At 42.0% G+C, this 19,659-nt stretch overlaps 1 protein-coding gene across 2 annotated transcripts in view; it reads left to right on the forward strand.

The window, feature by feature from the left end:
- The window catches only part of pipox (pipecolic acid oxidase), a 78,427-nt gene extending 73,294 nt beyond the window's left edge, over positions 1 to 5,133 (forward strand). For both annotated transcript variants that reach the window (XM_050056318.1, XM_050056309.1), the window contains one exon: positions 1,570 to 5,133. In XM_050056318.1, coding sequence (XP_049912275.1) covers positions 1,570 to 1,700 — 131 coding nt within the window. In that variant the 3' untranslated portion in view covers positions 1,701 to 5,133. The remainder of the gene's footprint in view (positions 1 to 1,569) is intronic.
- The last annotated feature ends 14,526 nt before the right edge of the window (positions 5,134 to 19,659 follow it).

Consider the following 19,659-nt stretch of genomic DNA (forward strand, 5'->3'; position numbering starts at 1 on the left):
GTACTTTCATATCATAAAGCTTAAGTTTTCTGAACCCCATAGTTGGAAATTGCTAATTACCACAACTTCATTGTTGCATTACTCAAATCATATTGGGCCTCATTCACTAAGCTGTGTGTAGAAATGTTGTTTCTTTGTGCACAAAAGAAGTGCAAATAAAAAATTACAATTGGATTAATGGCACAAGCACATTGGCTAATTTTCTGTGCCTGTGTTAGTGGATCTGAGTCTTTCTGCATAGAGCAATGGCACAGAAATTTGTGGGAATGACCGATCATTATGGCCAAGTCAAAAAATAGTGCACACCAAAACTGGTCAATTTAAATATGGCATGTACTCCATCGTAAGGAAGAACTGGGACACCATTAAATTAAATATTCTAATTGTGACCATTGTTGATAGGGATGAAAGGGCATTATTTTTAATTCAAACATTTGTCCGATGCATGTGTAAATTAATGGTTTTTAATATTGTTGTTTATTAAAGCCCTTTTTAATAAATGCAGTATTAATATGCTATGAATGTATTTAGTCCAAAAGTAGGTGTCTGCATTTTCTAAGAGAGCCGGGCCTTTATCATTTGTGTGAACGCATGGTCTGAGGCAGTTTTCAATCTGTTGGCAGAGTATGAAAAATTCAGGTAAGAAAATATTGATGAATCCTGTATTTGTATGTGAAACCCTTGTACACACAGTTTAAGCACAGATTTGTGTTTACACACTGTTTGTGAATGAGGCCCATTGTCTTCAGAGAGCAGCACTGCTTATTCTTTTTATTTGTCTGTATTAATTATTACCTGTGCTCTTTGTGCTCATTCCCCAGCAGCAGTAAAGATGCTCAAAGTCATATTTGAGAAGTTCACAGGGCTTCTGCCTAATACAGAAGAAAAAATGTGTTGCCTTCCTCCCCCTCCTTCACTACGTGCATTTGTCATCAAAGCCCGACACAAGTGCTTTAAAGCAAGTACTGGGGGGTTGCCATGGCTACAAAGTCACCCTGTGGGCTTGGCCATCTATTGAGGTTTTCCATTCTCCTTCTCTGGCGAGATGAAAATTCACGTGGCCAAACTGTCAGAGCCAAGCTTTTATGACTTCAAAGCCAGGCAAAATCCACAGGAGCTCCGAGACCTTTGTCAGATGGTGATGTGCTGCATTCCTCAAACCCTGTTGACATTCACAATTTGCCTCTCAGACCTTAGCAACAAGCACAATCAGACTGCTGCATTTTGAAAATAGCACTCTCTCATCTCACTCCTGGGCTTGAGCACATGAAGCCATTACACAGAGAAAGGACAAATCCCCCTTAATTTAGCATTTGGTCCCAGTTCACTAAAGTGACTAGATGCTCAGTGACAGGCATTGCAACAGGTTTACTCTTCTTTTATGCATTCACTCATGTGGGGCTTGAACCCACCGCCTGACTTAGACAAAGGCCCAGAGATGCAGGCTATTTATAGGCTAACTACAAGGTGCATGGCAGAGATTCGCTCAAATTAGGATGCTGATTCATCTGACATGGTTTAATGATCTGTGTACGTACTTTGCTCACTGTAATGACTTCTCTTCTCCAGGTCACGGCTTCAAGTTTGGACCAATCATTGGCAAGCTCCTGTGTGAACTCACCCTGGGAGAAGTGCCCTCCTATGACCTTTCACCTTTCCGAATCAGACGCTTCCAGGCAATGACAAAATCAGCATTATAGAACTGAGACTGGATACTCAGAGCATCAACATAGCATCACCAAGTCTTATCTTATTATAAATGTAGTGTGATTTTCACTTGTCATTGTAATTCAGCCCCATAATCACAAATGATGTATGCTTTGTCTGCCGGTTTATTTGATGTGGTCAGTATGTGTTTCCATCTCCACATGATGTGATCAGGCATGAAAGCACTCAGGCGTCTTTGGGCCCTATCTCACCCGGTGCAAAGTGGAGCAGATGGCAGCATAACTGTCATTACTAGTTTTAGACCAACACAGTTGTCACTTTCATAGCCAGTGTCCACATGTTGTCAGTAGCAAATGTACTTGCGCCCATCTGTGCATCCATGGGCGTGTAGGTCTTACCCCCAAATTCCACCAGATGCGTGTTGGTTGCGTCTGCGCTCTGGAGCGGCAGTGGAGCTGCTACGTTTCAATTCTAGTCAATGTGTGTGCTTCCACCCGCTGCGGCTGTGCTGCGTGCCGGCTCCGTCACAGCTGCGGCGCTCCGGAGCCCTCCGCAACAGATACGCAGGACTTCTATTTTTACCAGACAACGGAACACAACGCAGCAATTCAGCACGGAGCAGATCGTGCGGGGCAGGAAGTTGTGCACAGAAAATAAAATACACAGTGCTCACGGCGGATCATGTTTCCCTGCACTACACCTTGAAAACATCACAATGGGCGGAGGCAGGCCTGAAGTCAGCAGGTCAGAGGTTTTCAGATGTCATTTCACCCCGTTGACACTAGGCTTGTGCCGGTTTGAAAATTTTCCAATCGGTTTGATTTAAAGCCAAATATCTAACCGAACCGATATATCGAATTATATACCTAATTTGAGCTGTTTTTCCAAATAAAAGCCCATTATAGGTGTAATGCGCTTCCAACCCACTAGGTGGTGATAATGCTGTACACAGACGGCCCAGTCCTCCCTCCCAGCAGCAGTCAGAGCAGGAGATGTTAACCCCTCCATGTCCAGACTGCAAGTGAATCGCGCATGCGCGGAACCGCCACTGGCTGATCTATCGCTCTGATCCCGACCTGGTTTACAGTCAGGGCGGGATGTAAATGTAAATTAGTCGATGACGTCATTTAGCGACTTCTAGCGACTTTTAGGACAGCCAATAGCTACTTTTCTTACTGAGGAGTTGGCAACAGTGCTGCGGAGTCCGCAGTCTGCGGATCCTCTGAGACAAACTAAACAAAACACTTGTAGGCTCCTCCACTTCATTTAAAAACATACATAAACCTTATTAAGTTGTCATAATGCATGTTACAATGCAAGATAAGTTGAATATAGTCCCTTGACACGCCGCTGATGTGAAAAGCCCCCCCCCCCCCGACCCGGTTTATCCGGTTGACGTGAATTAAACCGGGTGGAGTTCTTAAACCGGACCGAACCGGTTAAACCATAAATCGGCACAAGCCTAGTTGACACCATGGACGAGATGTTAATCATGGAGGTGCACCAAGATGTCTTCCTGCTACTCCTCTGGTTTTGTGGTTCTGTTTATAGAAACTACATCTTGTTATATCGCGCAATTATGTGTGAATTGGGTCGTGGGTCCTCGTGACTCCCGCTGTCCAGCGGAGCTGCACTGCTCCGCACAGCAAACGCAGCCGGTGGGGATTGACGGACATCCAGTGGAATTCCGGCGTTAAAATGAAGTGTAGTCTGCAGCACTGTTGGCGTATTGCTGCTTTGAGACAGCAGAAAGCGACTGCGCCATCGACCAACAAAAAACGGTTCTAAAGTCAGAATGGTGCAGTAGTTTCTTGCTGTATAAAGGGGTCATTATTCACATTATAAGATGTGCCTACATAGGCAGGTTCACAACAGGCGAACACTCTGCTTGTTACGCTCACAGGAATGCGCATATGGGTTACAGGTGGGTGAAATAATTCATCTTTAATGAGGAAAATATTAATGACATTCTCTAAAATGTGAATGTAGCAGAGATCAGAGCAGAGCTGCTGTCCAACTTCCTGCTGCATTTACACATGAGGAGCAGTGTAACTTCAGTGATTTTTTCAGATGATTAAAGTGTAGTTCTGTTTTCTCTGTCAAGTTTCTAACTACAGTTTTTACTTTTGCTGCTTAAAAGGACCACGATATTTGCAGCAGTGAGATCACTGCTCTTACTGCATCACTCTCAGCAGAAAACCACTCACTGCTCCAATGTGCCGAATCCACCATGTAAACAAACAGCAGTGCAAGCACAACTGGCATTTAAAGGGAATGGGAGATGACACTCTGATGTTATACCCAAAACACACCAATGTTTAGTTAGGGGACTAAATACAACTCCTTTGCACCCTGTGCTTTACAGTGCGCCCAGATTATGAGCTGTTTATCAAGTAAAAGTGGAGATGGACACGCCCTAAATTCACTTGCATTATGCACTTTAGACCATGTGCTATATTATCATTTAAATAGGGCCCTGTGTACTTATATGATCTTGCATAAACAGGTAACAATTGGAACTCTGCAGTAATCTGAAAATTTTGGGAACCAAGTTCATTTGTTGTCTTGTCGGGAGTGAGATGAGAAGATTGAACCCACTCTCGGCGCTGTATGCTAAATATGAAGACAGACAGAAGGCAATTAATCTTAGCTCAGCAAAAACACTGGGAGCACAGGGAAACAGCTAGCTTGGTTTTGTCCAAATTTTTAGAAAATCTGCTCTACCAAAATTTTTACATTTAGCTAATTACTGTAATTCATGTTTATTTAATTCATCAACTACCAGAAATAAAAAATTAAAAAATGGCATGTTATGGTTTTACATGTGCTGAAGAGAAGCACCATGTACAGGAGAGACCTGGTTTCTGTAATTCATGTAGCAGGCATTAGAGAAACCTGATTCCACAGCTAGTTCTCCTGGAGAGAGCTGATTTCTTGGCTATATATAGCCTACTGTACATGTAACCAGGTTTATATTCAACTTTAACATGTATGCATGTGCATGACAAAGACTTCAGACAAAGAAATTATCACTATAATGGCAGCAGGATGAAAGGAAAAAATATATAAATATATAATTTAGCAATACAAACTTTTATTCAAAATAATTATATTTGAAGTGTGGCTAAAACTGAAACTGATTCTGATTCTAAAGTAGCTTAAATGGTAAATTGACCTGCATTTGTATAGTGCCTTTCTATGCATCTGACCCCTCAAGGTGCTTTTTACACTATGAGTCACATTCACCCATTCACACACACAGTCATGCGCTGGTGGCCGAGGCTACCATGCCGGGCGTCACCTGCTGCTCAGTTTTTAGCACACTTACACACCGACGGAGCAACCACTGGGTTCAGTATCTTGCTCAAGGACACTTTGGCATGCGGAATGGAGAAGCTGGGGATCAAACTGCTGATCTTCTGATTGGTGAACAACCTGCTCTTGACATTAAACATATACAGCTCACCATGGTGTGTTTACTCTGCAGTGTGATTTGACATCCAACCCATATTATACAGATTTGCATTTGAAGGAATAAAAGAGGAAACAGCCTGTAGAATAGGAAGGTTTGTTGTTCTCCAAAGCAACAAGAACCATATGTAATGAACTCAGAATAAACTAATACTGCCTTGATTTTGACCAGAGAACCAACATCAACTAGTCTAACATCATCGTGCAATTGTAAATCCACCCATCTGTGACAAATGGTAAAGTAAAAAAAGCTATAATCTTATTGGCGTGTATGATTTAATGCATCAGTAAACCTCCCTCTTGCTGTTTTCCCAGCATTCACCATTTTGCCAACTAAGTACATGGTTAAAAAGACATCAGCCACCAAGCCATTTGTCTATGTGAAGCCAGCTGCGTGCTTAGGCTCCAGAGGTGGCCTATTGCCTGGATCTATTTCCCCATGTACCGGTAAACATTTTAATCACTAATCAGACGGCCTATTACAATGGATGCCAACCACGGCCATCAGTGGGAATGGGAAAATTATGCAGTGAAACGGCAGAGATCAGCGAGCCATTTGCTCCCTTGCCTCTAAGTGACTTCAGATGGATAGCAAAAGGGCCATTATGCAAATTGAAAGAATTAGAAGTACATTAAACATGCAAATGCAAATATTCAACCACCAATAATCATCAAGCAGGGCCAACTGAAACACCTATCTGGAACATTGTCTAGCTTGTAAAATCCCACAAAGCTTTGAAAAAGCCAACTTTTTTCTGCACATGATTCTCTAAGGTAATGGCATCCAGTCTGCTTATTGTGTTACCGTAGCAGAGTTCATGCTGTACATCAGTAGCTAGCAGAGGCAATGCAAAGGGGAGAGAAACATGGAACAGATCTCAAGTAAATGGATGTGAGTGCTCAGTGCTCTCAGAGCACAGTTTTATCTAGAATTATTCAGACAGAAGAATAACTCATTAAAGCTGCATTAATCAAGACTTTTATGTTAACAATTGATCATATCAATTGTTAACATGTGCGATGTGAAAGGACCAATGTGCAATGTGAAAGGGCTTGCTTGCAGTGACGTGCCCACAGAGAATTATAACCAACCCTTTCCTGCAGCTCTACTGAACATTTTAGCATCCTTGAGCTCATTGTCTTGGCTTTCCCACTGTGCACACTGAGCTCATCATCCTGGTTTCCAGCAGCAGCACTGTTTTCAGTGACAAAGCTCTGGTAAAGCCATTGCTAACTACCTGCTCAGCAGCAAACAGTAGACAGACATTGTTAGAGACTAGCTGCTGAACGCAGTGGAGAATTAGCAGCTAAAGAGACAGATTTTTTCTCAGGAGGTGGTGGCGACCTAACCAGAGCTAAAAGAGAGTGAAAATTGAACTAACATTCATCCAGTGTTGGTGGTAACACATTAGAAAAGTCACACGTTACAATAATATATTATGTTTTTATATTACCCATTACTAACAGGATTTCAGGTAATATAATTACATTTACAATGTCACATATGGCGTTACCATCCTATTGTTTTCATTTTCATTCATCCTCACTGATTCACACCGCTCCATTTCCACCAGTGTGTCACCAGAAAAAATATCATCCAAAGGTTACTGTGTCTTGTCATGTCATTACAGACTACATCATTGAAGGGTGCCGGTGATAAGCACATCTGGGTCATGCCGTACTGTGCGTTATCATTTTCAGTTTGTTTCCATTAATGTAACTACAACGTTTACACCGCTTGCCGTTCTGCTTTTGCATCCTAAGGCTGCCTGAAAGTAGTGGGGATAAGGAGCTGGCCCCCGGTTCGTTTTTTCTTCGTTCTTATGCATAACTCTCTCCCCGGTGCTGTTGTAGCTGACCGACACACCGGGAAATGGCAGGTGGGTCTTCCAGCTCTGGTGTATTAATTTGCGCTCGTCATAGTGACTCAAGTGCATGTCATTCCATTTGTTGTGCTAACCTCAACATTTGTTTATTGTATATATATATATATATATATATATATCATAGCACCACAAATATGTATCTGTATCTCATAATTATCAGACTTTGATCCTCTGCCTGACCCTCTCTGTGTCCAAGGCTATTCATTTATTCAAAAGGTCTAGGATGTTTAATTGTTCTATATCTACTATTATTAATACAAAGTGGTAACAACTGTATGTGAATGCATGAATGGGTCAGACCTGTGCAGCACTGGATTTGAAATGAACTGTAATAAACTGGAGCTTCTGTGCTTTGATGAAAGTAATGCAAAATAAGTAATGTATTACTCTACATAGACAGTAACATTTTGAGAGTAACTTGCCTAACGCTGCATCCATCAGATGCACAAACAGGACTCCTGATGAATGATCGTATTGCTCCGTGTCTGCTGAATGTAAAACTAGGCAGTGTTTTGCAAACATGCACATTTTTGTAAGGTGATGACACGCTGATAGTGTGCTTACTTACTGTGTTTACTGTGCTTGTTTCATTGCCTGAAGGTGTCAAAATCAATAACTAAATAAATTATTCAATTTTGAGTACTAGATATACATATCTTTGATAAGGCTAAAAAAAACAGAGGCTTTACATGAAGCAAGTGCATGTCAAAACTCAGGTCAAGAAAAAAAGCCAAAGCATTCGCTTTCAGTGTCAGAAGAGCAAGAGCTTTTGTGACTTAAAACTTTGGCACTTTGGTCAAAGTTTATTGACAGACTATGTAACTAATGCTGAACAGCAACCTCCATGGCCAACTACTACTTCTGCTTTGCTTAAAACCTTTCTCGTAAAACCAGTAAATGTGAAAAGTTTCCATTATGGCTTCTTTAAAAAGCTACATAGTCACATAGTGAGTTGTTTTTACACCAGGAAAATAAAAACTGATGAAATAAAAGGAAATGCACACCAGAGGTGGAAAGTAACTAATTACATTTACTCACGTTACTGTAATTGAGTAGTTTTTTTGTGTAATTTGTCATTTTTTCAGTAGTTTTTGAAATCTGTAATTTTACTTTTACTTAAGTAAATTTTGACTGAAGTATTGTACTTCGCTACATTTGAAATCACATCCGTTACTCAGTAAAAAATAAAAAAAAAAGTTTTCGGCTAAATGGAAACCAAAAGGGTGAATCTCGGAAATCTCACGTGGAATTGACCCAGAACAAGTGGCCGGTGCCGGCTAGTTACTGGAGAGAGAGATGGAGGAGGGTGGGAGTGCTGTCGGTCAGAAAAATGGCCCGTGCTCTTGTGTGCTCACCTGTGTGTGTGTGTGTGTGTGTGTGTGTGTGTGTGTGTGTGTGTGTGTGTGTGTGTGTGTGCGTGTCTGTAGTCTGTATATGTGTGTGTGTGTGTGTGTGTGTGTGCATTTGGGCCTAACTCCGCCGTGCGCCATACAGAAAGCAGAGGATTGTAAAGGTGCGACCATGTAGAGACAGAAATGACATGCCGTCGTGTAAACAATATAAGTCATCACGTTATAAGGTGAAACGTTTCACCGTATAACACGACAAATAGTATATCGTTATGTTATTATATGAAGCGTCCGTCGCGCAAAATAATATAACTTTAGTTTATGAAGAGAGACGGAGCCCTCTCCTCTCCTCTTATATGCTTTACTCACAAGTGTGTGAATTGACCTGGATATGAAGCGTCCACAGCAATTCAATTCAATTTCAATTTTATTTATAAAGGCCAATATCACAAATCACAATTTGCCTCACAGGGCTTTACAGCATACAACATCCCTCTGTCCTTTGGACCCTCACAGCGGATAAGGAAAAACTCCCCCAAAAAAAAACTTTAAAGGGGGGAAAAAAATGGTAGAAACCACAGGAAGAGCAACTGAGGAGGGATCCCTCTTCCAGGACGGACAGACGTGCAATAGATGTAGTACAGAACAGATCAACATAATACATTAACGGTAATCTGTATGACACAATGAGACAGAAGGGGAGACAGAGAGAGAGAGACAGAGAGAGATGCAGGACAGACGATAATGTTAATAGCTTACAACAACATTAATGAAAGTAATAATATTATAGTTATAATTCTTGCTACTGTGGTACAATATGTTGAAATTACATATTAATATCTGATAGTATACATATGTGACAATAATCATATGTGTATAATGACAGTAGAAGTGTGACTAATGATAACAGCAGCAGCAGGAGGCATCTGGCAGGACCACGGCAGCAGCACAACCACACGTCACACTATCCAGGCACCGCTGCAATATGAATTAACCTGCGAGACAGTGGAGCACAAAGGCTCCGGAGAAGAAGCCGAGTTAGTGACATGCAGTACGGCCGAGTTAGCAAGATGCAGTAACAGGACATGAGAGAGAGAAAGACAGAAGGAGAGAAGGTGCCCAGTGTAGTAGTTTCTAAAGAGCTAAGACAAAAAATGCTAAAAATAAATCAGCAGCGGCGGTCATATTTCAGCAGCGGAGCACCACCGCTGCTAGTTGCATATAGGGGAAACACTGTTGCTCAATGGATTTGTTCTGTTTTGGAATACACACTATTCTTCCAAATTAGTGTTAGTGTATTTTAATAATCAGAATTTCGCTTCAACAAGCTCTCTCTTTTTTGACAATAGACCTGTTTGCATCCCTGAGAATAATGCCCAACAGTATTGCTCAAAAAGTCGCTCTGTGTATCATCAGTCTAACAGTTGTGTATCAAAATGAATGAGGGCTGCGAATATTAGACAAAACTGACAATGCGAGGATTTTGTATAGCCTACTGCGATATTTATTGCAATATACAGTGTATTGCAATAACTTGAATAGCTCTATTTGGAAAGAAGTCATCATTTGGGATTTGGAAAGGCTGCATTTGCATGAGATATACATTTTACAATCAAACTGTCATGGAAATTGAGAACTTCACAAGCTAAAAGTATTAACCAGCAAAATAAGTATGTACTATACTATACTGACATGATGAACTTATACTGGAGTCTCACATTGTGACTATTACACAAGAGCACAGTGCGATGGTGATGCTCTAATGATATTGTGGAGCCCTAAACTGAATTGAATTCTATGGTTCATCATAGAAAAATTTTCGGATTGGATTTATGACCCCTGGACCATTTTTGCACTGCATAGGACTGACCCCCATCAAGTTGTTGGAAGTACTTAAGTAACTTCTACTTTAAGTACATTTTAAACGAACTACTTTTTACTTTTACTTGAATAGATTTTTAGATGGGAAGCTTTACTTGTACTTAAGTAGAATTACATCAAAATAAAGGTACTTCTACTTGAGTAGAATTTTTCAGTACTTTTTCCACCTCTGATGCACACATAAGTCAAAATCAAGGACTGCATCTGGAACCAAAGCTCTTTCCAGCCTTCATCTGCCAGCTAACAAAAACTGCATAAAGCAACTCCTCCCTAAATTCAAGGACTGGTAATGTAACAACTAGGCATACCATTATTACAGTTGCACAGGCTAAGCAAGTATGTTTAACTTTGTCAGTTGTGATTTAATGCTGTTCACTGAGTTATTGTTGTGGTTGTTTGCAGTTCGGTTTGTATAGTGCCTTTCTATGAAGGTGCTGTTAGTTTGCTCACACTTTACACTTGCATGCAACTAAACATCCTCTGTGCTAACCCAGACCCTTTTGCAACTACTATTGCATACACATATACTCACTCACAAAGAGAGGGAACTTGAAGTCCCCACTACTTCTCCTTTGTACTGACTGACCACATGGTCAGGCAAAACCTCACCCAGTCTGACGTCATCTCTGATTCGGCCATCTTGTAGTTCTCTGTTGTTAGCCATTTTGTTTGTAGGCCAGGCGGCCTTTGTTTCGCACACGCACCTTTGGTCTCTCTCTTTCTCTCTCTCTCTCTCTCTCACATACACACACCCACACACACATATACCACCCGTACTTTCTATAGTTAGTTTAAAACAAAATGGCTCAGCATTCAAATGGGAAGCACACAACAGGATTCTGGGTGAAAGTCTGTTTTTTTGTTGGACCCATGTGCCTCACCTCCCAGCCGCCCAATATTTGTGTTTGTTGCTTTGCTTCTTTATGAATAAATACCTTTGGAATCATACTTGCTGTCTGTTCAGTATTGCACAAGAGTGAATAAATAGTCAACCTCTACTATGTCAAGTACTCTGAAATCCTTCAGCCTTGAATATTGATACGGTAATTTTGGTTATAGTTATTAATTTAATTATTAATCAAAATTCCAAATTGATAGTTTAGTGAATTTGACTGATATCTTGAACTGGCTATCATTTTTACCCTTATGAGAGTGGTGCCCCACAAGGTGATTTAATGTAAATTAAGTCACATTATTTTACATAATTAATATTTATTATTAATAATTATTAATTATTTCCTATAGCCATTTTAATACTTCAATTAGAGATCTGATAGGAGCTTAGATCACAACATATGAAACATAGATTTTTGTCTTAGTCTTTATTATCAAGATCTATTTTCAAGATCGTCTCATTTTTGTCATGATATAAAGGTTGTTGATGAAAAAATGTTGTCATAGTTTTTGTCAAAAAAACAAAACAAAACAACCGTTAACATGCCAGCAAAAAAATGCATTGAGTTTATTGTAAAAAGTGCCCACTTGTTTGCAGGTAATAAATTAAACCTGACCTGGCCTTCAGAAACCTGAGACCAGGTTGGGGGATTGTACCAAAGGGAACTGCCCATTAGTTCGACAGCCCATTGGTTCGACATCCCATTGTTCCGACCATATTAAACTCATTGTTCCTAAGTCCATTCCGAAATCATCATGATGCCCTGTGGTTAAGATCTGGTTAGGTTTAGGCACAAAAACCACCTGGTTAGGGTTAGGAAAAGATCATGGTGTGGGTTAAAATGAAAAAGAAAGTGACAAACACATAAGCCGTGAGCCTGCTCCGCCTCAAGCCGGTCGCGGCGCACCATACGCCCGCCGCGAGCCGTTCAGCACCGCGGACAGTCGGACTAATGGGCTGTCGAACCAATGGGCTGTCGAACCAATGACATGGACCCGTACCAAACAGGATTACTCAGTTAGTCATGCTGCTTCTAAAATAGCATGCAACAGCTTCTTTTCAACAGCTTCTTTACTGTTATGACCCACAACTGTTTGTAGTTTTTGTAGTTATTAACCACACAAAATATGGCTAAAAAAAACTTATTTCATTACATGAATTGCTATGGAAATATGAATGCAGCAGAACTAACAGCTTAGTGCCCATCCTCCAGTTCCTCCCGGTTAACACCATTAGCTTTGTCAGCACTGTTCAGTGCTGTTGTTTAATTCAATTCAATTTTCAGTTTTATTTATAAAGCCCAATATCACAAATCACAATTTACCTCAGAGGGCTTTAAAGCATAAGACATCCCTCTGCCCTTTGGACTCTCACAGCAGATAAGGAAACCCCCCCCCCCCAACAATGTTGAAACCAACATGTGGTAGAGACAAGGTGCTGCAGCTGTCTACACAAACCTTTCCTCTAAAAAACCCTGTGATATCATTGCAGAATAAAGGGGGCCAAAAAGGAGTACCAGTGGTTAGCTGAAATTGTCCCAGAGGGGGTGAAGCCAACAGTTAGAACCAGCTCTCACATCACTGCTGTGACATTGGAATGATGGGAGAAAAAAATAGTGAGACGGAGAATGACAGCAGCAGAATTTTCCACTTGGCCAAGCTTACAGCGCATTGTCAGTGTGACTGTTCTCTCTCTCAGTGTTGTGCAGGGAATCTGCCACTGCTGTCATGGAGGTTTCAGGCAAACACAAGCTTGAGATCATAAGTGACATTTTCCCAGAATGCAAAAAGAGTTGATGCAGTGATGAATATTTACAGGGGCAGGGGTATCCTGAAGGCATCTCTGGAGCGAGGCACAGAACCCAGAGGACTTAGACAAGACAGCTTGGAGAGGCCCACAGTGGAACAGGTTGAAACTGGACAGCTGCCACCGGTCATTGAGAGTGTACTGCTAAATGCATGCATAAATACTGGATATGTACCTTGATGCATTGCACAATAGTTAACTCAGTTCCCTGAAGTGCTCTGTAATGTGTTCGCTCATGGAGGTTTGTCTGAAAAGTTCAATTTGATATTTAAATCCACTGAAGGCATGAAAACATGAAGGTTAGTGGGAAAGGACAAAAACACAAACAAAAAGGGACAAAAACAACATCCAAAAACTAAATCCTAAACTTTTTGGGGAGATTAGACTTCAGATAAATTCAATTCAGACAGAAGTTGTCATTTAGGGGAAATGTTTTTCATTTGGATTAAAGTGGTACCATAATGGGCTCATACATATCTTTATTTACCATAAAAACAGTAAAGAACAATAAAAATCAATACTTTTAAAGGCCCTTTACTCCTGGGGGGCGGAGCTATGCTGGAATTACATGAGGTCACTAGACTGTCTACTAATGAGAACTATGTAGTAGTGATGAGCGGGCCGACCCGTAACCCGTGGGTCTCGTGGGTTACCCGCAGGTCGGGTTGGGTCGGGTCAAGAAGTGTTCACTTTATTGGCGGGGCAGGTGGGGCAGGTCATTAAAGATTAAATATGTCGGATATAGCCTACTTGTTAACAACACTGTTGTAGGTTAGGTAAATGCACGTTACGTAACGTAACCTGCGACGTGATGTCACAAGCAGCGGCCACAACATACCAGAATCAATGAAGTGGTGAAGATGGAAGAAGAAGTGAGAGACGGATTATGGTTGGGAGAGTACAGAGTTAAAAGAAAAGAAGGCCAAGCTGCTGCTAAATGTTTGGGACAATTTCTGTGAGGTAGTTAGTGCAGCAGACGACAGCAGCATTGGCTACGTGAAGTGCAATTCTTGTGATAAGCTATACAAGCATGAGAGCCACAAGACGGTACGTTAACAGCGGCGGGGGCGGGGTGGGGCGGGTTGGAAAAAACCCCGACCCGTGCATCACTACTATGTAGACCCTTTAACAGTTTGTAAACAATGATGACATATGTCTGTATGCCACGCTGTGAAATAGCTTGTCAAGCTATGGAAGGGCATTAACCAGACTGTAAATGCTACCTAAACAAAAGACAAATGGTGACCGACTTTCAGATCTGTGTGCTATTAGTGAGCGGGTGGAAGATAATAGTAAGAGTGGCCACAATTTCAGCCTGTTCTCATTCCAAATTCGTCAAATGCTGCTGCTTTGTCAGTGATCTGGGCGTTAGATACCAAAGGCACCTTTAATAGGGGTATATATTAACCTGGAAATCCAGATGCCCCGCCCCTAGCAGAGCCCCGTGAATCGCCATCTGACCAATCAGATCAGTCTATGTGACATAGGCGGGCTCTGGGCGGGCGTAACATGATGAGGACGGCGCTGCACCATAGGAGTCGAAAAGTAAACAGCTACGATGGCAGCTGCCGAAGAACCGCATCCATTTAATTTAGCTTTGAGCCTACTACACTTATCTTTTTCCTTGAGAGAGGAACAGAAGACTGCCTTGGAAGCCTTCACTTCCAGGAAGAACATTTTTGCCGTTTTATTGACGGGATACGGCAAACGCATAGTATATCAGTTAGCCCCACTGGTCAGCAAACAAATGGGCCTTACTGCAATGAATACGTCACCTTGTTTTTTGCTCTGATTGGCTATCGTGCTATCCAGTTGCGTGTGGCAGCATTTAATATGCCTCAGTTAGTGCCACCCCTTGGGTAGGAAGGGTGTATCAGTGAGGGCCAGACTCAAAATCTTTCTAGATTTGAGTCTGGATTTCCAGGCTAGGTATATGCAACTGGCAGCATCAGCTGTTGACACAGTAGCCACTAACCAAAGTCATCAAATACCAGTGCTAATTCAGTGGATGTCCGCGTGAGATACTGACACACAAAGGCACTGTTAGCGGTGTTTTGAAACGCACTGCCTGGCATTTGTAATGCTGCCGGTAACAATGTAATTGAAGGACGCTATTGGGCAGCTGGGAGGTGAGGCAAAAAACAGACTTTCACGTGCATTTGTTACACAAGGAAATAAAAATAAATACAAAGTGTTTTACCAAAGTTGTAAGTTTGCACCTAATGAGCAGAAACTGTACATTTCCTGTTTAAACTAAAGTGTATTTTGAAAAGACACAATGCATGTAACAAGAGTAAAATGACCCAGAATGTCAACAACAGATGCAAGAGAATACCTAGTGCATCATATTTAGGTGTAAAAGTCCACTGACAAAGTGGCAATTTTTTTTTTTTTTTTTTCCAACTCTCTTTATTGAATTTTAAACAGGGTGACATACAGAGGTAGTCCATAATGTGGAGAAGTACATATGTGCTTCAGTCTGTCACAAAAAGTAAAACAAAACAAACAAACAAAAGAAAACCAAAAAACCCTCCCTTCAAACCCTCCCTCCTTCCCACCCAGTACAGGTCAGGACAAGACAGAGACAGACGGCACATACGACACATGCACGCACGCATACAACAAACATACAGACAAACAATTCAAGTAAAAGACAAACTAAAGAGAATAAATTGGGGAAAAAAAAGAAAAAAAAGAAAAAGAAAATAGAAATAAATAAATAAGTTGGGAGGGGGCAGTGTGGCAGGTGAGTAGGGGTAGGAGCAGGGCCGCCCCTCCCTAAATGCAGAACATGCATTTTCTTCCATGGGGGGCCACATTTTGCGTGAGGGGACACATTTACGCATATGCGCAATGGATGAGAGGGAGACCTGGGCCGTGGGAGCATGTGCGGGAGGGCGGACGCTCCCAGAGAGGGGAGAGGGAGAAATATAGCTTAATAAGATGAAAATAGAAAAAAAATGTCTCTGTCTTTTATTTTTGTTTTCAGTGTTTAATTAAGGTGGGAGAGGTGGAGGGCTGCGGGAGATTGGACGCCTCCAGAGAGGGGAGAGGAAGAAATATAACAAAATAAGATTAAATAGGAAAAACCTGTCTCCCTCTTTTATTTTATTTCCAGTGTTTAATCAACGGTGGGGGATTGAGGTGGTGGAAGTTATTTTCTTTTGATGAGTACCTATTTGTGACTCAGATTTGTTTATTTATTTATTTCAGTTTGAAGTTCATTCATTCATTCATCTTCTAACCGCTTCATCCTCTTGAGGGTCGCGGGGGGGCTGGAGTCTATCCCAGCTGGCATTGGGCAAGAGGCAGGGTACACCCTGGACAGGTCGCCAGACTATCCCAGGGCTGACACAAAGAGACAAGCAACCATTCACGGTCACATTCACACCTACGGACAATTTAGATCTGCATGTCTTTGTCCTGGAGAGAACCCACGCTGACACAGGGAGAACATGCAAACTCTGCACAGAAGGGCTCCCACACCCGGGATCGAACCAGCAACCCTCTTGCTGTGAGGCGACAGTGCTAACCACCACACCACCGTGCCGCCCCAGTTTGAAGTTATTTTTATTTAATATTTATTTATTTATTTCAAGTTGAATTTTTTATTTTATTTGACTCAGACAGCCGAACTACTGTATCTACAGTACATTTGTTAGTGCTAATAAAGGTTGTCAAGTTAAATGGCATGTTGTTGTACGGTCATTTTGTATCTATGATACGGTACAACAAGGGACAACGGAAGTAAATTAGCAGTTCTGCTAACTCCGACATATTTACAGATGTATTTATACTGATGTTCAACAATATGCATTGTACTTCCAAATGAACGCTTAAATTAAATTAAATTAAATTTGGGATAGGGAGAGGTGGGGGGGGAGCGCGGAGCACAGAGAAGCAGTCAGAGCTACAGGCTACAGTGAGGCTAAAAACAGAGTTCAAATGACGTTTTTCGAAACAACTTTTTATGTCGGGGCTTCAGGACATTTGGATCACTACGGATGAGCATGTTGGAGATATTTTGTGGTTTCAATTTTGTGTTCTTGGACGTTAGTCTGGGGCACCGTCAACCATTAGGTGTGCTAGCCGCTCCCCCCGCCAATCTCCGCAAGGGATGTGAGGACTCTAGAACTTCACCACAGCCTTCCTCGGCATGATGGCTGAATTTTCATTTTTGGGTGCACTATCCCTTTAATGTACAGCACTGTGGTGAGGCAAGCAAGCCTACTGTATGTCTAAGAAAACATACAGTGAAGCATCTTTGTCAGACAAGCGCTTGTCTGACAAAATCATTTGAGAGCGACTTGACAACCCGTTTTCTGTTTTTGTTCTTCAGAACATCAAGTCGCTCTCAAATGATTTAGCACCAAGGACAGCACCCTGTTCAGCACCACAGCGACAGCACACACAGGTGTTGCTGAACGCCAACAGGCCAGGTACACTGTCTCTTCTTACACAGTAATAGACACAGCGGTCTATAACACTAATTTTTTTTTTTTAAAGATTTGGGCCATTTTTAGCCTTTAATGGATAGGACAGACAAGTGTGAAAGGGGGAGAGAGAGGGGGAGTGCCATGCAGCAAAGGGCCACAGGCTGGAGTTGAACCTGGGCCGCTGCGGCAACAGCCTTGTACATGGGGCACATGCTCTAGCCACCGACACCCCAGCGGTCTGTAACACTAATGCATATTCAAATATGAAATAGACACGGCGGTCTATAACACTATAAGGTGTGTTCAGATATGAAATGGACACGGTGGTCTATAACACTATAAGGCGTGTTCAAATATGAAATAGACACAGCGGTCTGTAACACTATAAGGCGTGTTCAAATATGAAATAGACACGGTGGTCTATAACACTATAAGGCGTGTTCAAATATGAAATAGACACGGTGGTCTGTAACACTAATGCATGTTCAAATATGAAATAGACACAGCGGTCTGTAACACTAATGCATGTTCAAATATGAAATAGACACAGCGGTCTGTAACACTAATACATGTTCAAATATGAAATAGACACGGTGGTCTATAACACTATAAGGCGTGTTCAAATATGAAATAGACACGGCGGTCTATAACACTATAAGGCGTGTTCAAATATGAAATAGAGACGGCGGTCTATAACACTATAAGGCGTGTTCAAATATGAAATAGACACGGCGGTCTGTAACACTATAAGGCGTGTTCAAATATGAAATAGACACGGCGGTCTGTGGCGTGTTCAAATATGAAATAGACACGGCGGTCTGTAACACTAATACATGTTCAAATATGAAACAGACACAGCGGTCTGTAACACTAATGCATGTTCAAATATGAAATAGACACAGCGGTCTATAACACTATAAGGCGTACAGTAACACCACAGGCAGTGATACAGACAGGTGCCTAGATGTGGTCAGCATGGAGTTAAACAACAGATCAATCTAACATTCTGGCTGATTTCTTCATAACCAAAATGTAAGTTAATAAGACTAATTATGGATATATCACTCCCCAATTGTTGTCCATGCTCAGCCTGCTGTAGTTCAGTGTAGTCCATTTGTGTAACATCCTCCATAGAACAAAATAATCCGAACACGAACAGGTTAATGAACTTTGTACATATGGGAACTGCCCATTGGTCCGACAGCCCATTGGTCCGACATCCCATTGTTCCGACCATATGAAACCCATTGTTCCGAAGTCCGTTCCGAAATCATCATGATGCCCTGTGGTTAAGGTCTGGTTAGGTTTAGGCACAAAAACCACTTGGTTAGGGTCAGGAAAAGATCATGGTGTGGGTTAAAATGAAAAAGAAAGTGGCAAACACATAAGCCGTGAGCCTACTTCGCCTCAAGCCTCTCCCAGCTGACCCAAAGCCGGTCGCGGCGCACCATCAAGGTTGAAATACGCCCGCCGGGAGCTGTTCAGCACCGCGGACCGTCGGACGAACGTGCAAGCTCCAGCATTTTTTCTTCAGCATCAGGACGCTGAAAGCGCTTTGGACTGAGTACAGTGAACAGTTTGGCCATTTCTTTTTAGTCGGAAAAACGATTCTCAAACTGCCCCACAAAAATATCGAGGATGTAAAAATAAACCTCAGTTTTAAAGTGACTTCTACTGTCCTGGACTGGATCATCCTCTGCGTCCTCATCGAAATGCCTCTTCCTCTTGCGGACTCTCTTCCCTGCAAACTCAGTGGTTGCGTTGCTTTCTTTGGCCATGATTTTCGCCATGCTCTCCATGGTGTCAAAGGCCCCATCTGTGCGTAATTCTCTGATCTGAGTCATAGTAATGTCAATGAGATCCACGGGAGTGTTAACATCCAGTGATTCTTTTTGAAAATAATTAGACAGGATGTATGTCCTCTTAAGTAAATCATTCCAAAACACCAACATGAATTTAAATTCAAATGTGGTGAGCTTTGACAGCAGGCCATCGGCTTCACAGGCTGCCTTGGGTTTTGGTGCTTGATACAGGGCGATGCTGCTCAAGCTCCTGGGCAACCCTAACCACCTTTGGAGGTGATTCTTCTCTTGAACCCCTTCACAGAGGACAATGGGAATTCATGCACCAACAGAGGCCACAATACCCTTGGTAGGATACCATGCTGGGATATCCAGGCTATCCTGGCAGTTCTGACTTGTCTACACCTGTCAACGATCCATCCGGTTCTTTGTTTGTTGTCCCAATGGAAGCAGCGTCTTTTAGCA

The sequence above is a fragment of the Epinephelus moara genome, chromosome 2, assembly GCF_006386435.1.
Source record: "Epinephelus moara isolate mb chromosome 2, YSFRI_EMoa_1.0, whole genome shotgun sequence".
Taxonomy (NCBI): domain Eukaryota; kingdom Metazoa; phylum Chordata; class Actinopteri; order Perciformes; family Serranidae; genus Epinephelus; species Epinephelus moara.